The sequence below is a fragment of the Malania oleifera genome, chromosome 1 (genome assembly GCF_029873635.1).
Source record: "Malania oleifera isolate guangnan ecotype guangnan chromosome 1, ASM2987363v1, whole genome shotgun sequence".
In the NCBI taxonomy this organism is placed as follows: domain Eukaryota; kingdom Viridiplantae; phylum Streptophyta; class Magnoliopsida; order Santalales; family Ximeniaceae; genus Malania; species Malania oleifera.
The window spans coordinates 37,630,825-37,657,780 of record NC_080417.1 but is presented as its reverse complement, the minus strand read 5'-3'; the positions used below and the strand labels follow the sequence as shown (position 1 = coordinate 37,657,780).

Here is a 26,956-nt window from a genome sequence, read left to right as displayed (position 1 = left end):
CACTGTCCCAGCGATACGTTCCTTTTTCAAAAGCATTATTTCCGTTTTTTCCATATATATATATATATATATTGAAACTTGGTAAAGTAGGGATGAACAGTTACTGTGCTTGAACAGTTTGACAGGGTGAGTGCATGTTCTAATTCTGCTAATAAATTGAGGTTCCCTTGTTATTTATTTCTCTATTTTACGTTGTTGAAGTGATGGATTTGTTATTTTTGTTTAGTTTATTTATTGGCCTAGTTTTCCTTTTGCATATGCTTTCATAAGGGAGCCATAATTCTAACGTAGCCTCTACTCTGTCCCTAGTTTCATCAATCAGTACAATATCATATGCAAACAACATACACCATAACAACTCATTTGGAATGTTTTTAGTTAGTTGGTCCATCACTAAAGCAAAAAGATGAGTATTCAAAGTAGATTATTGATGTACATTTACGGTGGTTAGAAATTTTCTAGTTTCTCTATATATATAATTCTTACACTAATCATTAATTTTACATTGTACATATCCTTTATGGTATTAGTATATCTACTACATGCATGTTTTTTTTTTTTCTAAAACTGATCATAGAACTTCTCTTATCCTATGATATGCTTTCTGATAAGTCAATAAATACCAATGTACTTTATCAAAGTTTAATATAAATTCAAGATCTTTCTAAAGATAAGATTATTAGCTATTTTTTATTTTTGATAGTTTATGATTATGCCGAGGCCTCATTGATTCATCACATGCATTATATAGAATAGAGCTTGGTGACCTTTTTGAGTGGACAAACCCTTCTATTTTTAGGGAAGTTATCATTTCTCATCATGTTTCTGTGCTTGTATTTTGGGTGTTAAAATACGATAAATTAGTCATACATTTATTAATATATAGCCACATGGATATGTGGAGGAAAACATTCTCTATATAATTTTCCTTATTTTTACCACCCAAAAACCCTATCTTGCTTTCCGATTACTCAAAAAACTTCAATGCGCCATTTGGCTTGGTAGCAGCAGAAGTAAAATCTTGCTAAAAACATGAGGCCGGGCATTTTTCAGGAGAGAGAAAACGTTCAGAAGGAATAGAAAAGTTGAGTAAGAAATGGAGCTTGGCTGCTTGGGAGACACCTTTTTGGTTGTTTGGTCAAGCAAAGAAATATGGATAAGTCACAAGTGATTGCAACTCAACGGTAAGAGTGTTTTTCCACGTCCCCCCCCCCCCCCCCTCTCCTTTTATTTGAATGATGATAGATTTTTATAGGATAAGTAATATAACCCCACTGCCCAGTCTGCCCTGGCCCCGGTGGGATAGATGCTGGCAACCAAAATGGGACACACCACGTACACTTTACATAATATAAATCCCACAATGACTTGTCCATTAATTCATGCGCACTACATAACATAACATATATATGTGGTGGGTGTGTGTGGGGGCATGCACCGACGACGTATGAGAGGATAGATCCCATGCATGTCCAATAATATCTATATATATATGAGAGAGAGAGAGAGAGAGATGTTAGAGTAACAATAGGCAAGGTATACATCATCAGTTTAGTTTAGAGGGGTGGAAGATGCGTAGAGAGAGGTCATGATGAAGTAGGAAGGGGAACGAGGGTGATGGGCAGCTTCCTCCTCATCTTCACGGTTGGGAAATAGACAATCTCGTCTTCCTCCGCCACCCACCTGCATCCATCCCCAACACACGCCTTCAATAATAGCCATTAAAACTTTTATATGCAATACATTTTTTCTTAAAGAACCGATTAATAACGCTGTATGAATCTGTCAGAGATTTCTTATAAAGCAACACCACATGACAATTAATAAGTAAAATGATACTTGTTGCAGAAATCATAACCGACTATCTTTCATTGTAACAGGAATTAAAGTTTTGATAGCAAATAATTATTATAAAACATTTCTTTCTTTTCTCTTTAAGTGCATTAAATAGGTTATATAAAAATATCAGCAGAGGCATATTAATTGACCTTAATATCTACCCTGTCCTCCCCACCTTTTTTGCAGGTTATTTATTAAGATTGGGCATCTAATTGGATTGTTGATTTTTTTCTTCTTCAAAATATCATAATTAACTATTCAATTTCGTTGATCAACTTAATTTATGATATCAATGTTATGTTGCTAATTTAACTTATCACAATTAAATGGAATATGATACAAAATTTCATTTATTAACAGAATTAATTTTTCATATAAATACAATGGCTGATTAAAGAAAGATCCTTAAATCTTTTGGTAATTTTCAAAAATTCAAATGATGCAGTGTTATTAAAAAAATTCAGGGTATATTACTGAATTTTTGATGGTGCAGCATTATAGGGTATGTTCGGATGGAAAAGATGATTTAGTAAATTACCTGTAGGTGGTGACAAGATGATGAAGGAAAATAGAGATTTCGAGCCTGGAAAGTTCCAAACCAGGGCATAGCCTCTGCCCTCCTCCAAACGGGGTAAAGCAACTATTGTTCACCCCACTTCTCTTTTTCTGCCAACACAAACACCAAACAGATGTATTTCCAGTATTAACTCATAGCCACAGACCATCTATGGCATGTATCTAAAATATTTCATTAAAAGCTGAAGTACTCTTTAATTTTAGTTGTGTTTGAATTCAAATAGAATGGAGTCTTGTTGAGGTATGAAATGAATTAACCGAGGGGCCAGATCAATGATTCATCCACAGCTCTAATCAAGATCATGATGTGGCTATTGCCGTTCTTGAAAATTTTAAGGCCACGTACGCATGGGCTGATGCATGCACTACGTACTTACCTCCCATCTCCAAGGATCAAAATCGCAAGGGTTGTCGTAGTTCTCCTCGTCCATGTGCACAGAAATAAAAGATGCCAACACACTCCATCCTTCCGGTATCAAATGACCTGCATGCCCAGTTGCACAGTGCACATAAAATTATAATCAAAATTTATCCATGGCTGATGCAAGGACGAGAGGGTTTTAAAGGTGATCTGAAATTGCTGGTTAAGTAAAACTATAGTGACTGGCCTTTGATTTCTACGTCTTTGACAGCTTTTCTCCACACCCCATTTATGATATTCGCAACTCTGAGGGTCTCATCGATCACCTAGTAATGAAATTGAAAATAATAATTAACAACGAAAACAAATGTTCAGCTCATAGATTTAGAAATCTAAACAAGCATTCAATCACTTACATTTTGAGTAAAAGGCAATGTCATGTAGTCTGTCCAACTATACTCATCGCCCGACTTTGTCTTCTGTTTCTTCAGTTCCATGTTTTCCTCCTATAAAAAATTAATTAAAATGTAATTACTAATATATACAGGCGTAAATGCTAAATTAACACACACACACACACATATATATATATATATATATATATATATGTTGTAAATGAAATAAAAAGAGAAAAAAAATTTAGAGTTATAAAAAGTCAAAGTAATTAAATGTTGCTAATCATCTTATTATCTCATTTTGTTATAAAGCATATCCTTATATAGGCAAATGCATTGACATCCCAAAGGTTAACCACATGTGTGTATACCAAATGTTGTAACCTATTATCTAGATAGTCATCTATATAAATATACATATTTTACAACACTTCCCCTTGGATAACTACATACTATGAATATGTCTTGTTAAAACCTCCGCTAAGGAAAATCCTGTAGGACAAAACCTTAACAAAGGAAAAATAGTACAGTATTCATACATTCTCTCAAAAATACAATCAATTAAGAAATGTCTCAAGTTGTCGCATTCTTATATTATGTACATGTTTTTTGAAAATTGAAGTTGACAATACTTTTGTGAATAGATCTGCTGAGTTGTCACTTGAATGAATTTTACAAATGTCAACATCTCTTTTCTTCAAAAGTTTATGTGTAAAAGAACTTTGGTGAAATATGTTTAGTTCTATCACTTTTTATGTAGCCACCTTTGATTTATGCAATACATGCTGCATTGTCATCGTACGATATTGTTTGGAATACTGGTCCAAATACCTTACGTTTGGCTAATGAGTCTAGCTAAGTTTGTATTACTTCTTTTTATTTTGGCCAATCATTTTGATATCGACATTCTTATACAGTTTGAGGCTCAGGTTCATTATCATTAATAATTTCTTAAGCAATCACATATGCTAACACATTCTCAACAACAACTTCATTTCTTCTTCGCATATTTCCAAATTTTAATGAGATCTCATAATTTTCCGGTACCAAAACCACTTTTGGTGTTACTTTTATGGAAATATGGGATTGTTGATCTATATTTCTTTTAACCTCTTCTCGAGTGTTAATGAACTCTTTTGGAGCGTCATTTTTATTCTTTTTTTTTTTTTTTTTTTTTGAGGAATAGTATCCTTTGCACCACTTGGTCTACCACGCCTTTGGCACACTTTAGATTCATCATCTACTATTCCCATTGGGTGTTCTTCAAGAACAATCAATCTAGCAGGAATATTTGCAACGAGAACATGTGATTGAGTGACCCTTTTGGTGTCTGTAAAAACATATGCCAATTGATTTGCAGCATTCTGCAAATGAATTATTCTTTGAACTTCAAGTTCACATTGATTTGTGCGTGTATCAAGATTAGACAAAGTTGGTGTATTCCAATAAATTTCTTGTGTTTTTAATCCTTTACCTTTTCCTTCTCCTAATGACGAGAAAATTGATTCATCAAATGGACAATCTAATCTTGCTCTAAAAAGATCATTTGTTAGATGTTCAAGATATCTAATGATAGAAGGAGAATCAAAATCAACAAAAATACCAAGCCGACGTTGTAGTCCCATCTTACTTCGTTGTGCAGGTGCAATAGGAACATATATAGCGCAACCAAAAATTCTAAGAAGAGATATATTAGGTGGTGGTTAAACACAAGCTGTGAAGGTGAAAACTTATGATATGCAGTTGGTCTAATTCTAATAAAAAATGTAGCATGTACTATAGCATGACCCCAAGCAGATGCAGAAAGCTTTGATCGCATAAGCATAGGTCTAGCAATAAATTATAAACACTTAATGAAAGATTCTGCTAAAACATTTTGTGTATGAACATGTGCAATAGAATGTTCAACACTTATTCCTACTGCCATGCAATAGTTATGCCTTTGAAGAAAATTCACCTACATTATCTAAATGAACAATCTGAATGGAATGATCAAGAAAACTTGAACTTAACTTTATTATTTGAGCAAGAAATTTAGCAAAAGCAACATTACGAGTTGAAAGTAGACAAACATGTGACCATCGAGAGGAAACATTAATTAAAACCATGAACTATCGAAATGGTCCGCAAGATGGATGGATTGGATCACAAATATCTCCTTTACTCTTTGCAGAAAAGATGGAGACTAAAGATAATTTAGATGGAAAAGGTCTAACAAGTAGTTTTCCTTGAGCACAATAAGTGCAAAAATAATCACCAGATAAAAGAACTTTCTGATCCTTTAATGGATGTCAGTGTATTTTTAATGATTTGTCGTATCACAGTTGAACCAAAATGACCAAGACGATCATGCCAAAGTATAAAACTTCTAGGCTCGGAACACTTTCGGTGTATAAAATTTGATTCAACCATCCTTACTTTTGTGAAATATAGGCCAGATGAAAAACTTGAAAATTTTTCTAACATGATCTTCTGGTTTGAAACTGTAAATGTAATTAAAAGATATTCCATATTTCCTTCATTTTTTGTTTCAACATGATATCCATTGCGACGTATATTTTTAAAACTTAGAAGATTTCTTTAGAATCTACTAGAATACAATGTATCATCAATATACAATTTTGTCCAATTTGAAAACATAATGTGAACTCTTCCAGAGCTCTTTATTATATTTGTAGAACCAGATATTGTATTAACATTAATTTCAACTAATGTTAATTGCAAGAAATATTTTTTAACATGAAGAATTGTATGAGTTGTGGCATTGTCCACCAACCATATGTCATCCTCCATTTTAACTCAGAATATTTTGTAAATCTACGCTCTCAATATTACTGCTGTGGGAGCACATTCTAGACATGAAAAGTCGAATATATTTTTTCTAACATATCATCATCGGTAATTTTTTCTCCACATAACTCAATTGAGAGCTAATTTTGAACAAGACTGAATTATATTCAGTTACAATTTTAAAATCTTGCAGTAGTAAGTGTATCCAATCATATCGAGGTTTTGGAAGAATTACCGTTTTTTGATATTCATATCTCTCCTTTAAATTGTTTCAAAGGATTAATGGATCCTCAATAGTAAGGTCTCAATTTTCATTTTTTCGTGTAAATGATGTCGAAGGAAAATCATTGCTTTAGCGTGATCTTGTAAGGATATTTGATTTCCTTTTTCAATTGTACTTCTAAGATTCATAGCATTAAGGTGAATCTCAGCATCAAGTACCCATGACAGATAATTTCTTCCAAAAATATCAAGAGCAACGAATTCAAATTTTGTGAGATTTGACATCATAAAGTCCATGTTCACAAAAGGGAAGAGGAAGAGATAAGAAACATAGCACAGTGCAAGCATGAGCATGTACACCATAAAACAGGAAAGATAGCTACTCGGAGAGACATGACTAAGCCCATACTGCACAAGGACCTGTTCCTTGAGCAATTTGCTGTGCGAGGCAATCCCCTATCAACTACTGTCACACAGGTCCTTAAGAATGGCGTGCTCTGAGGGGGAAAGAGTAGGAGCCAAATGTCGCAGCTGAGTTGAAACAAAGAGAAAAGATTAGAGATAAGCATACAAACACAAACATAACCTAGACAGGCGCAGAAAAAAATAAAAAACAGAGGAAGGAACATCACCATCAAGAGTAGTAGCCTAGATGCGAGGCCCATGATAGTTTAGCTCCCTAGAGGTAAAGACAATCGAAAATTCCACTCGTGAATGAAAGAACTACCGAGTGTAAACAATTTATACTCGAGATGGGAGTTGAAGTAGTACAACTCCTCTATGAAATGCGTCCTCATTTGAAAGCAACTCCGAAATAGAAGCACTGTGAGCTAGTGACCTTGTTTTAGGAGGAAGATGGCAAACGACACCAACGATAGGTATGAATTGGGGACAAGCTGTGAGGGAACTATGTTATAAAAGCGGAGGACGTTCGAGAAGAAAAAATGAAAGGGTAGCCGAAGACCTAGATCCAAGAAGTCAGTATACAAACAAATCTCATTGGGCCCGAACTCTAGAGCAGACTTGGAGCTATTGGGCAACCTAGTATGAATATTATCAGGAATAGTGAATAACCAATTAACATTACACATATCTTTGGCAGAAAGGTAACATCGAGCAGTCCGTATAATATAACAAGAGGCTTAGTCTGAGCCCCCGAGGGTTTCATGGGAATCAAGACTGAAAGACAAGCATAACAAACAACTTACGCCACTCAACAATCTGGATCAACCAACGCCTATTTTCTATAGGTTTGCTATAAATACAATCGAAAGAAAGGAAGACCACAAGGAACAATACAAAGAACACCAAGAACAAGCGAGGAACAAAGCAAAAACTTAACATATAAATGCTAAACAAAAAACAACAAAAGACACAAAGAGAAAGGCGCAAGAAAAGCGTACCTAGCAGAAAGTCTGACAAAGAGCAAGAGAGCAAATGAACGTCTTTTATAGAGGAAAGCTTGCTTAAATCTCGAGGAACTGCGCATCCAGAGAAGGCGAGAAGGTATTAATTAGTTGGCATTTCCAAGGAAAAATCCCAAGTCGTCGTATGGGCACACTGCCCAAGAAAGATAAACATATAGCATTTCTAAGGAAAAATGCCAAACCCCTGTACGAGCACACTACCTAAGAAAGATACACATATCATGCCAAATGCGAAAGCTAACTAGACGCACGCAAGAAACCTCTTACGTGACTCGCGTCCCAACTTGAAGGGACACCTAATTGATGTGACCTCGAGTCCCATGACGTCTTAGATTCCCCATGTATGACACAAATAACAAGAAATTTTAATTCCTTGAAGGTGCAATCACGGAAGACCTAAAAAATCTACCAAATCGACCCAACTGACGAGGAAAGCTCCTAAGACCAGAAAGATGCCCAGCAAGTAAACGAGCATAGCTTATTAGGCAGCTTCGACTCAACTGACGAGCAAAACTCGTGAGACCATGCCCAACAAATGAGCACAGCTTATTAGGCAGATACGACCCAACTGACGAGCAAAGCTCGTAAGGCCATGCCCAACAAACGAGTACAACTCATTAGGCAAATACGGCCCAAATGACGAGCAAAGCTTGTAAGACCATGTCCATCAAACGAGTATAGCTCATTAGACAAATCCACCCAACTGACGAGCTGTTTGGCAAGAACGGTCGTATGAAGATCAGCTCGGCAAGAATGACTATGAAGATCAGCTAGGCAATAATTGTCTTATAGAGCAACTCAGTAAAAATGCCCACGAAGAGCAACTTAGTAGGAACAGCCACGAAGGTCAGCTTGACAAGAATTGCCTTGAAGAGTAGTTAGGCAAGAATGCTCACGAAAAGCAGCTTGACAATAATGCCTATGAGGAGCAGCTCAATAGCTCAACAAAATTCCCATGAGAAGCAGCTCGGCACGAATGGCCCACGATGAGCTGCTCGACACAAATCCAAATGAAGAGCAGCTTGACAAGAATGCCTATGAGGAGCAACTCAATAGCTCGACAGAATTCCCATGAGAAGCAGCTCGACATGAATGCCCTATGATGAGCTGCTAGACACAAAGTCCTTATGAAGACCTACTAGGCACAAAATACCGGATGCAAAGCTGCTCGGCAAAAATAGCTCAACAAGAATAGAAACGAAGATCAGCTCGATAGAAGGTGCCCACGAATAGCTGATCGAAAAAAAACGACTCAGCAAGACTTGCCCTGAAGAGGAGCTCAACAAAATCAGTTCAGCAATAATTACCTTGAAGAGCGGCTCAGCCAAAAACAGTTTGGCAAGAATTGCCGTGAAAAGCAGCTCGACAAGAATTGCCTTGAAGAGCGGCTAGGCAAAAATAGCTCGGCAAGAAATGCTGCGCAGAACAGCTCGATAGAATTAGTTAGACAAAAATTGTCTTGAAGAGCGACTCAACAAAAACAGTTTGACAAGAATTGGCTTGAAAGGTAGCTCGGCAGAAAATACCTACGAAGAGTTGCTCGGCAAAAACGACTTGGCAGAAAATGCCTATGAGGAGCTGCTTGGCAAAAACAACTCGACAAGAATGGCCACGAAGATCAACTTGGCAAAAGGTGCCCACCAATAGCTGAACGGCAAAAACGGCTTGCCAAGAAATGTTGCGAAAAGCAGCTCGATAGAAATAGTTCAAAAAAAATTTCGTGAAGAACAGTTCGGCAAGAAATGCCCCTAAGAGCAATTTGATAAGAAAAGCCACGAAGAGCAGGTCGACAGAGACAGTTCAGTGAGAAATGCCGTGAAGAGCAGCTCGACAGAAATAGCTCGGTGAGAACATCTTACGAAGAGCAGCTTAACAAATATAGCTCAGCAATAACGGCTCAGCAAGATTAGCCTAGCAAAGATAGCTCGGCAAGGGTAGATCGACAAAATTTTAGCATTGGCTCGACAAGACCAACTCAGCCGAACATCGGCTCAGCAAAACTAACCCAGCCAAACCCCCTGTGTCATTGACTCGACACAGTGCAACCCGGCTTGACGGAGCCAAATAGAATTCCAACCGGCTTGGACCAACCAACCTAAAAAAAAAAGACAGAACACTAGTTCGAAATTTTAAAAACAAGTTTCGAAAATTCAAAACTAAGGGGGACAACTGATATGCCATAAATGTATTAGTTTATAAAAAGAAGTCAGAGCCCAACAATCATTACCCAAGTCAAAGGTTCTGACAAGAGTAATTAGCTCTCACCTAATAATGAAGGGAGAGATCCACGCAGGCACTTTAAACCTTTGGAGTAATCCATGCCCCCGCATCATAATGATGGATCAACCTAAAAGTCATACTTCGCCACTATAAAGAGGGGTAATGCAAACAAGCCAAGACAACTCACTCTTAATCCACTTTACTGTTACATTTAACCTTTTTGAAGTGTTCTCTTACTTAGGCATTAGAGTGATCTCACAGAATACACCTCGAATCATTCAAACCTGCTTTGTTTTCACCCTTTTTAGGTCATCGAAAGTCGGGGAGTCACATCGCAGGTCATGACCAATTTTTATCCCACAACATTGCTAAATACATAGAATAAAACATAAAAAAAAAAATTTATCAGCATTCAAATAAATACTATACAAACTCTGCATTTCTTTGTTCATTAAATGCTAATTTTGCATCTTATATTGACATTAAAAATTCATTTCTTCTTTTTTTCATCTTCTCACTTTTACTTGTAAAAAACACGAGCATTTTATGGTTCAGCCAGGTTGGCTCAAATGATAAGAGCGACTTGTGACTTTTGTGACCTCCAAGGTCACGAGAAATTATACTAGGAACCTTACCCTCCACGTGTCCATATGTTTGTTTCCTTAATGTTAAACATGTGTCAAATTGGTCTTATATTCATTAATATCAAAGAGAGACCCATTTTCAGTAAGTGTACAATTAAGGAAACAGACACACCAACACGTGGAGGAGGTCCCCGATATAATGTCTCTAAGGTCACGGGTTCAATTCTCCTTTAAAAGTTGACACTGGTGAATTACTATGGGTGCATCAATTGATAGGCGACTTTCACCTCCTTGAGTTTGATGTCACATCATAACGTCCAAAGTGACGTGATGGTATTGGAGTTTCCAAATTATTTATAATAAAAAATGAAATACAATTTTATTTTGATTCTACGAAATTTTATTTTATTGCCAAACATGAAAGAGGGGTGAGAGGGAAGGAAGCAAAAGTGAACTTATGTTGGTCAAAAGAGGAAATACGGACGTTATAAATTAAAAGGTTAGAATGACGGTGACAAGATGTAGCAAGTTGTCACGACTAAATGAAATTCCACTTCAACACATTAAATTAGTGGTCCACACCTCAGAACCGTTCATTCCAAATCAATCGTACGGCAAGGATTCGTTCACACGAACGAACTCCATGTGGACCACAATCACTCGTCCTCTGTCCCGCTCGTGCGTCTGATGAAAATAACCCTAAAAGTCAAACTCTTCTACGGCCTAGACTAGCGCTGATATTTTTAGCACCCAATGCAATGCGCGCACGTCATCGGAACACAAAAAGAAAGGACGGTCCTCAATCCTCGACCGTCGGATTAAAAGTTTATACGGCTTAAAAACTACAACGTACCCTGAGTCTTTGTAGAGCGACGGGGCAGTCACTGAGAAATTTGACAGCCAGAGTCATGGCCATGGGGACGGTCTCCTCGCCGGGGATCATCATCTCGATAATGTTGCCGGTGATGAAATCCAACGGCAGGTGTTGCGTCTCGTTTGAATCGCCGGTGTCCCGCAGCAGCGCCTCCACGGCGTCAACGGCTTGGCCGACCTTCTCCTCCTCTGTTCTTTTCTCCATTGCCATCTTTCTCTCCTCCACAATCCTTCCCACCATCTTCAACAACCTCTCCTTTGCCTGCGAAAAACAAATTCAAACCTAGTTTGAAAAAGCTCGGTTTTAAGGAGAAATTATTAGATAATCATTGTATGTATACCCTGAATTAAATATGATTTTGTTATGTATATGTATTTTATCTAAATTATACAGTTTTAAGCATGACAAAATTATATTAAATTGGTGTATAACTAAGTCGACATAACATTTTTTCCGTCTTTAACGATATTTTTAGGAGGATAAATTGCAGATTTTGAATTTAAATTTTACCTTCAAGGATTTATACAGTCTAGTGCCTGGAAATTTAAAGGGTACGCAAATCAAGCCTTTGATGAACTCTTCAAACTCTCTCTGGAGGAAGTCCAAATCTTCACCAGGGCCAACACTCATCAGCACTCTAACCAGCACTTCGAACGTAATCTGAGATGCCCATACACAATTAATAAAAAAAAAAAATGTTTTTTTAGTGTGTGTGTGTGTGTGTGAGAGAGAGAGAGAGAGAGAGAGAGAGAGAGAGAGAGAGAGAGAGAGAGAGACCTTTTTGGTTTGTTGTTGGACGTAAATAAGGTGGTGCTTGTTCCAGGCGGTGAGGGAGGGGATGACGGAGGTTTGAATGTGGCGGGTGATGCGGGCCTTGAAGTGGGGAGATCTCAAGAAGCCACCGATGAGTGCATGCACTCTTTTCTGGAGGCTGCCGTTGATTTGAAGGATGGAGGATTTGCCCAGAAGTTCTCTGATGGATTTGGGGTAAGAAGGGATGAAAATATTGCCGTGGTTCTGCAATACCACCTTGTTCACCTCAGGGTCCGTCGACACTATGATGGGTGTTCCCAACAGATGGCTTCTGAACACCTTCCCGTACCTGCACCATACACAATCAGAGAGAGAGAGAGAGTTACATTTCTGTTTTTTTGCTAGTTTTAAGTATTCAATGAGGGAAGATGGAAGGAGAATGTGTGAACAAAATCAAGAAAGGAAGGAAATGGTCCATTACAATTTAGGTGCATTGGGAAGCTGAAATGTAATCTATATATGAAGATTGATTAATAAGGGGCTGCATGCGTTTAATGTTTGCTTCCTGCAAAAGCAATAACAGTGCTACTCTTCCCATTGTCCACACACTCCCGCCTCCCTATCTGCCTAGCTACCTACCTACTCACTCACTACTCAATCTCAGGCAATCCAGATTTTCTTTTTCCACCCCGCCCCCCCCCCCCCCCCCCCCCCCTATTTACCTCTGTTTGTAATAACCTGGAATTTTAGAAGAAAATTAACCAGAAAATAAAATAAAATAAAATAAAATAAACATGATCAGTCTCTCTTACACACGCATAGACACATATATTTTCATGATCTAATCTTCAGTGTATTTTTGGATGAATAAATAGATCAACAGTACCCATGCGCAGTTAAAGAGGCTAGCCGTGTAGCACAGTACAGTACTACAGCTGCTCTGATCCGAGTCATTAAATTAAAAGTGGGGGATTAATATATATATCGAGGGAGAGAGAGAGAGCGTGTTAGTAGCTGCTCTCTCACTGATGTCTTCCTTGCTTTTTTCATGCACCAGCTGCCAACTGCAGCCAATGCCAAGATCTGGCGACACAGCCCACAGGGCCAGTGCAAGAAAGTACTTTTAACTATTTAACCAAGAAAAAAAAGGAGCGAGCGCAGAATAAAAATATACATGAAAGGACTGATCGAAGTAAAAAGAATGTTACACATGACACTATCATCTTAGCTTCCACTCGCCCACTTCTCTCCTTCGTATCCCAAAAAAGAAAAGGGATGCTTGAGCTAATATTTCTGTTTATATTCCAAGAGGGGGAAAAAGTGGTTTAGCACCTTGTTTGGTTTTTAGGGGGGCGGGGGGGAATTGTTACTGCATGCTATCGACCGCAGGAATCCTCTTCTCTAGTTTTGCCCACTGAAATTTAAACTTTTAATTTCTCCTACACAATGCACCTTTCTATAACATTGTGCCAATATTGATGGATTGATGGATTTTAAATCTTCAACGATATTGTGTGTGACAGATGAATTTCAAATTTTAATTGTGCATCATCCATCAGAAGTTCTCTCACTTAATTGTCTAATAAAAACCATTTAAATTAATTACCCAACTATATAAACCTTTGGTTTACTAAAACTTTCAATTGAAACTGAACCATTTTGATGAATTACTTGATACTTTGACCTAATTTCCAACAGCGCATAGAATCAGATAGTTTGAAAATTATTTTATTCATGCTAATTTTTTTTTTATATATATTTAAAATATATGCAAAAAATGGTTCATCATTTAACTGTGAGCATGCATTAGATTGTCAACTGAAAACGAATTAAGAAAGTCAAAACAAAAACAAAGGGCGAAAATTAATTAACCAAAATTTCCCAATTTTCTTGTCCATTCCTAGTAAAAATAGTAACGTTGTACAGTGATGTTGACAAAAAAATTATCCAAGTACACGGCCATCAGCTCAGCGCGCACACAAATGAACACACATATTAGAATGGTAGAATCAGAAGGCAAATTGATGATCACCCACACCCACACACATAAATACATACATACATGCATTCTTTCACTTGCGTGGATGGATCTAGTCTGAAATAGCTATATATAGTTACTTTTCAGAACTAGTGATCAGAAGGAAAGCAAACGGAAAAAAGAGATAGACCATGAAAGGACCCAAACAAGAAAAAGAAAAGCTACAGAGAATTGAAAGAGGATGATGAGAGTGATATGATATATGATATTAAAGAAAATGAAAGAAAAAGGCTTACAGGGATCTGCGGGTGTCCATGAAGGAGACGGGTCGAGAGGTATATCCAGAAGCGATAAACTCCAGAGTTTCCCCTATGAATGGCCACCCACAACTCCCCCTCGGAAGTACACCGACGGCCTTATCACCACCTACCACTGCCACTGCATCTTCATCCTTCTTCATCGTCATGCTTTTCTTCTCCCTCTGATACTTGCAGTACCAACACCATCCTCCCATTACCATCAAAACCCAACATCCGCCTATTACCCAATGCTCCATCATATCAGTCCTCAGATATGATTAGCACGCCAGAAATCAATTATAATGGATTTTTTAATTTTCTGATGAACCCTAGCCAGCTAGCTAGTTTTCCAACAGCCAAAAGAGTGCAGGATTTGCTCTATGTAATATATATATATATATATATATATGTATGTATATACTACTATTTAAATGGGTGTCTTGGAGAAAGAGAGAAAGCACTACTGCATCTTGAAGACGAAGGGCGAAGGAAGAAATTGAAGTGGTGGCGGGTTTGGATGATTGGGGGTTGGTGAGGGCTAGGAAGAGAAGATAGAGATCTGAGAGTAGTGTTGATTTGGGAAATGAATGTAGAGAGCATATGGGAACCCTCAATAAATGAGAGGAGGCCATTTTGGGTGTACCTAGCTTATTGTCCTCCTCTGCTTGCTTGGTTGTTTTTGTCTTCACCCCCACCCGACCCGACCCCATTAGTTTAGGCCATGGGACCCGAATACTCAAAGTGAATCCCTAAAACGTGTATCTATTTAATTCACCAATGGGTTGATTTTATGTTTATATAGCATATGCAAACTCCAGACTAACAACAATACTCCCAAATTTTCTTATGCTAATCTTATAGTTGATTTTAACAAAAGCACATTTTGGTTTACGACACCTCCTTTCTTCCCATATTGACCCTCCTCATAACTACATTATTTTTTTTCCTCACAATTCATACGAGTAAGGACATTATTTTCTTAGACTAGTTGACTATCTCATTTTATGTTATTTTAGATCTATCCCTATCATTTTTATTACCAAATACAATAAGTAACATGTCCTTATCAGTCATACATATCACCAAGTATTAGTATTACTTACCCCCAGGGTGTGATTCAGGTGGTAGTGTGGGCTGCGGGAGTACCTCTCATGAGGTCAGGTGTTCAAACCCTCCTGGACTCATTTCCACCCTTGAACTCCTGAATTTATCCTCCCTTTAGAGTTATGGGGTCAACTTCAAGGGGCGCAGGATTAGTCACGTGGACCGTAAAACGGACACGTGGATACCCGGTGCATAATCCAAGTATTAGTATTACTTTTATATATATATATTTAATAGTTTTTCTATGTAACTAATTTGATTGATTCTATTTATGCCTAAGGGTTTTGAAATTTTTTGTCTTTAAGTACTAAAATTTAATTTCAATTAATGCAAACTGATAATTATATACAACAAGTACAAACTCCACAAAAATTAAAAAAAAAAAAAACTAGATATGTGTCATTTAATTAAAACTGACTAAAGGATTGATTGAACTCAATTGACTAAGACGTTTGCCTCCAATTGAAATTTTATAAAATAATAAACCTTATACCAAAATGTAGTTTTTTTCTAATAAAAAATATAATCCTCACAGTGACATAGCAAAGCAAGAGTTGAAATTTATTTTCATAAACTTTTTGTTGTTGGTATACATTTTATTTTTCTTGTACATACATATTCTGCCTTCAAGAGGGTTTTTTTTTTTTTTTTGGCATTTCAAAATGTAATTAATATACCTAGATTAATGTTTGTTTTTAACTTGGGGCAACCCCAATTTCGAATTAAAAAAAGAAAAATGTACTTTCACTTAGATGAAATTATAATTTCTGTGTATCAAACAATCTATATATATATATATATATAATCCATTTTATCTTAGATTAATGAATGCATTGACTCCTGACAACATATTAAAGCTATTAGAAAGGATACAAATTTGAAATTTGAAAAAGAAGGAGATTGATCTTGATGGAGGGAAAAAACACAAAAATGTTAAGTGAGAAGTTTTAAGAAGGGAAAAAAATAAAATAAAGGAATGGGTGTGTGTGTGTGTGTGTGTGAGAGAGAGAGAGAGAGAGAGAGAGAGAGAGAGAGAGAGTGGAAGAGGAGAGGAAGAGATAAGTCTTATATTAAAAGAGAAAAAAGAAACAAAAAAAATTAAAACGAAAATATAAAGAAGAATCTTTTATTTAAAAATAGGAAGAAAAAAATAAGTCCTACTTATTGAAATAGAGGTGAAACTTTTAGATAGACCCAACCACACATGGCCGGCCATAGGGTAGGACTATATACGTAAAGTTGATTTAAAAAGTCAATCTTTATTAGCTAAGTCAACATTTGATTGAAAAGATAATGCATGTTCAGTGACATTGTTTATGTATAGTTCCATAATATATTAGGTCCACTCAAAATTTTATTCTATCTATGTAAAATTAAGAAATATTTGACATGTAAATAAAGATTATATATTCTCATAATATGTTGACCTTATAGGTTACACCTGATTTTGATAATGACAAATACTTATTATATTTAACGGTTATCTAAGGATACGTGCAGGTATATAATTGGCAAATCAAAATGATGGCACATGAAGTAGAACTTGAAAACCCTGAAGACCATATTTGTATTGTACTTTAAATTCATTTTATGTAATGCGGGTCTATAATAGTAAATAGAAGAAAAGTGATCTGTAATAATCAATTGCATTACATGCATGATATGATAGGTAAGCTCAACAAGACCTATAATGACCTTAGGACCTACATGCAAGTATAAACATATGTGCTTATATGAATAGGGTTAATGTATAAGGGGATTAGAACCGAAATGCATTAAAAATGCATGTTCGGTTGATCGAACCGGTCAGAGGTCAACATTTTGACCATAGCACGGTCGACCGTACCTTACCAAGTTCATACAACTTGGTCGACCGAACTCCGATTGGGTTAACGTTTTGACTCCTCGGTCGACCGACCAGATTTATACGGGTAACGCTCTGGTTGACCGAAACTCCATGTGGGTGATTCCAACTACCCGGTCGACCGAACTACTTAGTTCAAAATCACCTGGTCGACCGAACCGCGTGGATTTGGGAAAATCGCCTTTAAGTTAGTCTAGTCAACCGAACTCTCAGTTTATTTTTTCCACGGTCGACTGAACTCTGTCACTTGGTCAACCAAACCTTAAGTTGGGTCTACCGGTGCTCTCGGGTTGGACAAGTTTTTTACCGCGATTAAAATTTTTAAACGGGGTTAATTGTGCTAAAACGTTTTAAAAAAATCCTAATAATACCTTATGTGTTTTGGATGGTTATAATTTTGGGGTATTCTATATATACCCCCTCATTTGACTAGATTAGTACCTAATTAGCAATCTTGATTAGCAAAATTCTCTAAAATTCAAAAATCTCATATACTCATTTTGAAGCCTCCTACACTCGCTCTTGCTAGTTCTTATTGCTAAAATCCCTTTGTAAGTTTGTGCTTGAGTGTTCTTATTATTAAGCTATTGCTCTCCCTTGCTTGGTTGATTGAGATTATTTTCTTTGGGAGCAAAGTTTTAAGTTTTTCCTAAGAGACTTTATTGATAAGTTTTTCTTATGAAAACTTCATTTGAGCTTGTGAGTATTGCATTCTCATTGCAATATCTCAGGGAGTTCACATTGCATTTTGATTGCTAAAAATATTTTTGAAATCATCTTCAAATATCTCGTGTGGTTTACTTTGAGAAATCTTTGTTAAGATATTTGTCCATGTGCTAAAAGATCTTTGTAGTAATATCTTTTGATTGATTTTATCATCTTGAACACAAAGATCAAATTGTTTGTGTAAACTAAATCTGAATATCTCTTGAGGTTTATATTTTGAGAAAAATATTTGTTGAGATATTTAAAGTGTGTTAAAGATCTTTGTTTGTGCATTGTGATTGAAATCATTATTTTGACACAAAGATCATATCACTTACACTCTCACGCATTGATTGCAATCTTTGCATAAATATTTGAGAGTAGACATTTAGACCACATTGAGCTTACTTCATTATATTGTTCGGTGGTGTATTGATTAGATTGATACATAATCTTCTTAGATAAGAAGCATTCTTATTGTACGCAAAATTATTTGAGAAATCTGTTGTATTCTAGGCGTAGTCTGAGGGAGCGGTAATCCAGCCCGATAAGGATTGTTTGTAAAGGTTGAGATTAGTCCTGTGTTAATTGACCTGATTGTTTAGGTGCCGCTCTACCCGTTAAGTGAGCCTTATAGTGGTAATTCTTGTTATTATCTTACATATTTTTCATTCATCTTAGAGAAAGTATAATAATATCTAAAGATCATATGGCCAAAAACTAGTAAATGGATTCACACAAAATTAAGATTGTCCCTTTTTACAAGTAATAATTTTCTTTAAAATGGGTAAATCTTTATGTATTCCTCAAAGATGTAACTTTTAATCAAATTAATAATCAATTAATGTGGCTAATGCAATCTTAGAAACGAAGGTGAATAAAGTCAAACTGTAATGAATTAATATCAAAGTTAAGAGGCAAGACGTTTATCCATGAAAAAGGAATATATCAATTAATTAGGGAATGGTTTTAGTAGGGGGTGCTCAACACTTCGTCTAACCTGACCAATTTGATCAACCCAAGTTGAATCAATCCAAAAAATTGATTTTAAATAGTTTATGGGTCAATTGATGAAATTTCATTTTGCATAATCCGATTGTACAAGTTAATTTGTGATTTTAGTGTCTAATCTACGTAACCAAATATTAATGCATATATGTCAAAAGAAGAAGAAGAAGAAGAAGGTGATAAGGGTCTACAACTATAACTATTCGAGATTTACGAAAGAAAAGTATATGTTGGATTGTGGGATTGACACATTTTGGAGTGTTTTAATTTTGTTATTTTTAATTTTTTTAATGTAATGGTGTTTATGGATGACGTTTTGATCTTTTTAGAAGACAGTAATATTTTTCATTTTATGGTTTAATGTGGTTGATAATGAATATGTTATATAACAAATATAATATTTCTTTACTTCTTTTCATAACATTGTTTGAATTGTATTATTAATGAAAAATAAAATTGTAAAATACTTATCATGTTGCATCTTATTGTTATATTGATATATATATATATATATATATATATATATATATATATATATATTTGTGTGAGAAATCTACCAATCTAATATATTTAAGTAGTGTTTTTAATGTAACATACATTATTATGTTTGACAAAACTCTCTCATATATATTCCTTTATATGTGTATGTGTGTCTATATATATATATATATATATTCTACTTTGCCTTTACACAACATAAACTGTCAATCCAACACAACCCATGTAATAATCAAATCGACCCAAATCGATCCAAAAAAATACCTTCAATGGTTTGACTTAAGATTTACCCTTTTCCAAACTAATAAGATAGGATTGGTTGCAATTTTAAGCCCAGCTTGACCCATGAACGCCTTTAGGTTTAAGTCTAGTTGTAATCAAATGCATGAGGAATTGAAAAACTACTTGTGTTGCTATCAAAAACCGGATGATTGATGTAGACTAATCTTTGACCGTGACCACCTGCAAGGAATTAAATAAGAATGACTTTGATGACACGGGGTACACTCTAGGGGATCACTCTAATGCCTAAGTCAAGAATTATAAGAGGTTTAGATTACAACCATATGAAAGAAGTGGATGAGAATTAAATGCTTACCTTTCCTTCGAATGTCCCTTTTATAGTTGAGATGACATATCCCTATTAAATTTGGCATTTATTAGTGAGTTATTTTGATGAGGGGAGGTTTCATCTTGGTTTAATGTATAATAATTGGAGGTTAATTGTTTGGGAGGTTTTATTTTGGTTTAATGGTGAAGGTGGAGGTTAATTGCAAAACCTCGATTTGCCTTTCATTAATTCACCTTCCTAATCTTGTTTTTATATCATATTAGTTGTCCCCCACCTTAACTCTTGAGTTGAAGAAGTTTAGCTTAAAGAATCGAGAGTTTGGTTTGTGTTGATGGCTTTGGTTCAATTTAATGGGGTTTGTGTATTTTTTGAGAAAATCAAGGTTTAGCCCTCTTTACTAGACCATGCGTGTTATTTTGGACCTTGGGGCACAATTCATGCTAATTAAGGGGTTCATGTCTCAATTTGAGCTAATTAAAGAGGCTTTGGCTTAGCTTGAGGCGATTTACTTGTAGCTCTAGCTCAATCCGCGTCACATATGGAGGAGCAAGTGGCTCACCCATGCCATGTGAGGGAGACACAAGCTTATCCAACCCGTTCACTGATGATTCAAGTTGCGGGCGAAAATTTGGCTAATTTCGAGCCATTTATGTGAGGTTGGCTCCTTCGAGCCGTTCACTGAAGATCCGAGCCACAGGAAAAAAATCCAGCTAATTCCAAGCCATTTTAACTAAAATAATGGCTTATATGAGCCATTTATGTGGGGTCGGCTCCTCCTAGCCATTTTAGTAAGTATTCAAGCCGCCTCTTCCTTTCATTCAATGATAATTGACTTTTTGGAGTCGTTTTTGCAACATTCCAATTTTTCTTTTTTATAGAGCAACCTCCTTTGTTAGGCCTTTAACTTTGCCTAATGATTAGTAGATGTTCGTATTTTTGAAACCAAGGAGCAATGTTCATTAAGTACTTTACTTTTTGGTGACTCATGCTCACCCTCAATTTGCCTCATGAGTTATGCTTATCGAGTGGCCATGTCTTTAGGTCTCATAAGTGGTGCTCATCAGATGGGCCATTTTGGTGATCCATGCTTACTCCTGAGTTACCTCATGATCCGTGCTTATCAAGTGGGCATGTCTCTAGGCCTCATGATTAGTGCTCATCATATAGGCCATTTTGGTGAGTCATGCTCACTCCTGAGTTGCCTCATGAGTTGTGCTCATCAAGTGGTCATGTCTTCGAGTCTCATGAGCAGTGCTCATCTAATGGGCCATTTTGGTGAGCCATGCTCACACCTAATCAGTTGGCTCATGAGTTGTGCTCATCAAGTGTGTATGTCTTCTGGCCTCATGAGTTATGCTCATCAGATGGGCCATTTTGGTGACTTGTGCTCACTCTTGAGTTACTTCATGAGCTATACTTATCAAGTGGGCATGTCTTCGAGCCTTATGAGCAGTGCTTAATAGATGGACTATTTTGGTGAGTTATGCTCATTCCTAAGTTACCTTATAAGATGTACTCATAAGATGGGTCATTTTGGTAATTAAGCAGTGCTCACTTATGAGTTGCCTCATGAGTTAGGTAGATATTCATAAGGGATTGTAACTTGTGCCATCACTTCTCTATAAATAACCTTCTTCTCTATATCATTTTTCTCTCTTGGAAGGAAGTAACTTCTCTAGAGGTATGCTCTCTTTTCTTCTTTATTTTTCTTTCTTCTTTCCTTTATAATATTATTTGAATGTTAGAATCTTCACTTGGCTTGAATGCTTTTGGATGTTCTTTGATTGTTCTTGGTTGTTCTTCATATGTTTTGTGCATTAATCTAGATGTTCTTCAAATGTTCTTCATGTGCTCTTTATGTTTTCTTCAAAATTTTAAAAAAGTCTTCTTTTTTATCTTCCTGGCAAATAAAAATGTTGATTATTTCGTTATTCTTTCTTTAGCAGCATATTGCCTTGTATAATGGAAACCTCCGAGGCTTAATCTTCAACTGTAATTAGTGTAAGGAGTGCCAAGTTTTGTTTATTCAGATGATCTGTGTTGTCTGCATACCTTATATTTTATTTCAGGCACTATTCACCTCCAGGTGCCTTCCAGCTCTGAATCAGCTTTTTAGCCAAGTCTAGATAAGGTCTGCTTGTATGTAGATTACTTTGAAACTAGGCTTAGGCTACCCTTCCACCCTTTTATCTCTGACACTCTACGATTTTACAACCTATCACCTAACTAGTTGGCTCCCAAACTCCTACCTTACCCTAGTGTATTTTTCTGCCCTACTCATCCAGAAGGGTTACCAACCCACAATCAGGTTGTTTCTATTGTATTATCAGAAGAGAAAACATTCTTTTGAGAAGGAGGTTTATTATTTTAATTGCCTTCTAGAGTACAAATTCTTCATCCCTGGCCCTTCTTCCATTCATTAGTGGAAGTCTAAGTTCTTCTTCTCCTTTGGGGAGTTGAATTTTCATAGGCCTCAGACCTAGTCAATATCTCCTGATGGTGATATCCTCTTTCCTCCTTTCCTATACTTCACCTTCCTTATATATATATATATATTTAACGTTTTATCCTCTAACTTGCGCAGCCTACCAACATCACCTGCTCCCCAATTTGTCACCAAGGGAGCAGGGTATTATCGAGGAGCTTTATTATATGGCTTGTTAAGGAATCATTCCTTGCACTAAATTGATGAAGGAGCAAAATCTCGTTCGCTGTGGATTTAGCCCAGTTTCTCCTAGTCTTGCACTTTAGTTTACATAAATTGGGACATACATATTTTTCAATATTTCTAACTTCCATCTTTCCTTTTTGTAGACATGGATAGGGCTAAATTCAAACAAATAATTAATAATAAGAAGAAAAGGAAAAGTGGTGTTAAGAAGAAAGCTTCTAAGGGAGAATCATCCCAAGTGCATAATGCTCCTAAGGCTCAGGAAGAGGCTCCTCTTGTAAAGACTTGGAGAATTTATGGTAATTAAATAATAAAAGAAAGGATGAAGTAAAAGAAAATTCTAAGAAGGTCAGCAAGGCCTTGTTCAAAAACGTGGAGTGTTCGTCAACGAATAGGTTGTTGGGATCGTCGACGTGGACACGTGTCTCGTCGACGAGAAGATACTGAGAGGATGGTTTCAGGACCTAAATTTCGTCGACGAAACTCCTTCTTGGACTCATCGATAAGGTGACGTGGCTCGTCGACGAGGCCATGTGTCAAGACACCTATAAATATGTAGGAAATGGGTTTCAGCGTAGGAAATGTTTCTCTCTCTCACTTGCTCTCTCTAAAAATGGGATTCTCTCACTTCTCTCTAAGTTTTCGGCTCCATCTCCCCCAGTTCGATGATCAGAAGCTACCACGGTGATCTTGGGGAGATTCTTTACAACATAGCCGGAGTGAAATGTTGATTTGAGAAGTTTGGGAACCATCCCAAAACCAGGGTGAGTGGATTATTTGAGCATTTTTAGTATTACCCAGTTCATTTGAGGTCAGATTTAGTATTATATGCGAATATACTAGAGTTTTGTGAAGTAAAATTTGAGTATTATATTTTCAGGAATAGGGCGTTTTGGGACCCTACTGACATGGGTTGGGGACCCCAGTGAATATTTTCAAAAGCCCAGGTAAATTACAATCCAGAAAATTTACGAGTATGTAGGTTCAGGGTAATATAGTTGATTTACTAGGAAATATGTATATGTGTATTATTTCAGGATTTTGGGGAATAGTACGCCGTAAGCATGAGGATTAAGTTGGAGGCGAGTCTCCCAGCTAGTTAGGTAAGGGAAATATGCTATGTTATGAATTTTAGCAAGTTTAGCAGGAAATTATGTATGTATGTATATATATATATATAGTCTATTGTTCAATTTTTCCAGAATATGAGTTGTATTATTTCTGTGGCCTAAGTAGATATTTTCCTGATATAGAATCTACGTAGTTTTTCAGAATATCATGATTTATAGTATATATACATACAGATATTTAACAGACAAGTATTACAGATATTTTTTCAGACCAATATTTTATAGTAATTACAAAATGCCATGTTTTCCAAAACCATAACACTCGGACTTTGCAGATTATTCAGTAAGACATACAGTTATTTTATTCAGATATTACAACATTTATAGATCAGATTTATAGTGTTTTGGTTATTTTTGAAACATAATGAAAATAGTAGGGTAATTATAGTAATAGTATATACAGTATCAGATCCCTGATGAATTACTTCAGATAGATTCATTCAGCAGAGCATGGTACCGTTACTATTTTCAGATCAGAGTGCAACCACATATCTCAGATAGTATGTGGATTCCGTCAACTGTTGCTTAGAGAGTTTGCAGTATCCAAAGTACTCTAGGTTGAGGGGGCTCAGTTTGACGAGGTATTTTCTAGTTCTGTGCTTAGGAGAGGATGTAGTTTGATAGGACTAAGGATTTGTTGAGTACAATTGACTTATCTGATAGGCCAACCAGGATTAAGTCCCACCTATGGGCCGCACAATCCTATCATGAGGGGTTAAATCATGACATACAATTTTCCAGGGAAAAATCTCAGTTATGAATATGTATACAGATTTACAGAATTTTCAGCAAATATAGTATGATATTAGAAGTATGAAAAGTAGAAAACCCAAATGATACAGTTATGTTTTAAACTATGATAAATGTAAGTTATACTTTATATTGATTTGCCAACTTATACAATTTCAAATATTGTCATTATAGTATTTATACAACTCGGTCGCCACACACTAGTAATAACATATTTCCACTTATTGAGTGTCGTCTCATCCTAGCAATTTAACATTTTTCAGGTGAACCAGCTAGGCGAGCATATCAGGCTCGCAGATAGAGAGATCTTTTGTTTTGCCCTGCTTATAGGGTAAGTGTATTCAAGGGATTATGTTTTGAGCAAATGATACTGGGGTGATATGTAAATATGTATATATGGTTTGGAAACACTAAATTTTGGTATTGTATATATGGGTGTATGACTTTATTTTTTCCGCTGCATAGGTGTGTTAATTTGTGTACAGGGATACCTTAGTGCCCATCTGAGGCCTGAGATTCTATAGCAAGTATAATAGAGGTATCAGGTTAATTTATATATATAAAAAAAATGGTGTAATTTTTGGGTTGTTACACCTTTACCCATTCTGTCTGATAATGTGTTTGAGGGATCAAGCTTGCATGATTCAGTTATTTTTGGTGTTGCCCTCCAATGCGCCATTCTTCTAAAAGATTCTTACAAGCTAAAGATGATGCTCTTCGAAGCCCTAAGCTCTACTCCCTATTGGGTATGTCATGTGTGTATATATATGTTGTACATATATTTTGCTTAAACTATTTTTTTTTGCTTACAGCAATCAATCTCACTCTGGAGGACAAAGTTAGTAAGATGCATTGGGTGACTTTGGAGTTGAAGAAGCAGGCAATGGACTTATAGATGCATTGAACACCAGTGCTGCTTAAGAGAAGGCTTTTCAAGAGGAGATTGCCTTGATCCATAATTTTGAAATTCCTACTGTTGCCAATTCTGCTATTGCTGGATATCAGAACTCCAAAAGGCATCAAAAGGAAAAATGGAAGTTTAGGATCAAGTTTTATCGTGGGAGCTTTCATAGATTCCGGAAGTAGTTTAAAATGAAATATCCCAACATCGCTGTCTTCGGTATTTTTTTTTGTTGGTTATGGCAACATGAGCCCCCCCTGAAGGGGAAGAAGATAAGGACGAAGATGGGGAAGAAGATGAAGCAGAATATATAGGCAATTTTGGGGAGCAAGACTCTGACTTGTAGAGCTCTTATTTATTTATTTATTTACTCATTTATGCTAGAATTGGTGTATTCCCAATAGGGGGGTGAATTGGGTATTTAAAAATTTATCTCCTAGGTCTAATTAACTAGCAGCAGTATTACACAAACCTAGGGTCTTTCTATATAATCATAAATCTAAACAACACATGTACAACATATAATGAATTAAACATAAAACATACATGTGCTGAAAATGAAAGTGCTGAAAATAAATTGCCAAAATATAAAGTACACACATGATATGTTATCGGGGTTCGGCCAATACTGCCTACGTCCCCGCCTCAGGCTCACAAGCAAGAGGATTACACTAAAGGCTCACTTCAAGGGTGGAGCGGCATTGTATACAACCAAGTCAATTAACGGGGCTGACCTTAACCTACAACTGCACTTTACCAGGATGGTGCACCTAACTTTCCTAACCGGGTCTAAGCCAATTCGGGACTATTCAGAGGGCTAGTCTCCCTTTTCCGACCATACGTTGGGAATACAACATATATGAATAATTTGTGTGCAATCAAATGTGCTTCCAACACTAAGTAGATGTGTACAACAATACAACTCAAAATACGCTCACGTATGATGTGAAAATAATCTCAGTGTGAGAATGTGATTTTCTTACTAAAAATAACCCTTAAATAAAAATATATATGATGGATGCTCAAGGATTTAAACCCTAACAGAATTTTTCTCCAAATATGTTTTTCCCAAATAAAGTGTAGGAGAATCTAGGGTTTTTGTTTGCTTACAAATGAACTTGCAAAATAGTATGAGTGAGTGTAAGGACGATGTTGACCTTATAGGTCACACCCTGGTTTTGATAATGACAAATACAATTGTATTTAATAAATATCTAGTTCATGTGCAGGTTCATATTAACATATCTTCAGTGGCACGTGAAAAGCTTAAAGACTTGAAGACAATTTCATACTCTTAATTGTAATAGTTTTTAAATGAAATTTGTCTGTAATAAGGGTTTTCGGTTTGTAATAAGCTCACACACATCACATGCATGATTTAATTTGCAAGCTCAAATCGAACCATAGAAAGACCTTAGGGTGGTCGACCGACACCG

At 36.3% G+C, this 26,956-nt stretch overlaps 1 protein-coding gene across 1 annotated transcript; it reads right to left on the bottom strand.

The window, feature by feature from the left end:
- Window positions 1-1,347: 1,347 nt before the first annotated feature.
- LOC131155914 (3-epi-6-deoxocathasterone 23-monooxygenase CYP90C1) lies at window positions 1,348-14,923 on the bottom strand. The gene is made up of 9 exons (XM_058109364.1): window positions 14,316-14,923; window positions 12,066-12,390; window positions 11,799-11,948; window positions 11,268-11,549; window positions 3,193-3,282; window positions 3,024-3,102; window positions 2,793-2,899; window positions 2,378-2,505; window positions 1,348-1,683 (listed from the first exon to the last, which is right to left on the bottom strand). The coding sequence occupies exons 1-9, from the start codon at window positions 14,576-14,578 to the stop codon at window positions 1,587-1,589; spliced, it is 1,521 nt and encodes a 506-aa protein (XP_057965347.1). The 5' UTR covers window positions 14,579-14,923; the 3' UTR covers window positions 1,348-1,586.
- Between the last annotated feature and the right edge of the window lie 12,033 nt (window positions 14,924-26,956).

Coding starts and splice junctions, on each gene's coding strand:
- LOC131155914 (XM_058109364.1), bottom strand. CDS start 14,578: ATGATGGAGCATTGGGTAATAGGCGGATGTTGGGTTTTGATGGTAATG. Junction 12,391..14,315: donor ATGGACACCCGCAGATCCCT/GTAAGCCTTTTT, acceptor TGTATGGTGCAG/GTACGGGAAGGTGTTCAGAA. Junction 11,949..12,065: donor TCCAACAACAAACCAAAAAG/GTCTCTCTCTCT, acceptor TGGGCATCTCAG/ATTACGTTCGAAGTGCTGGT.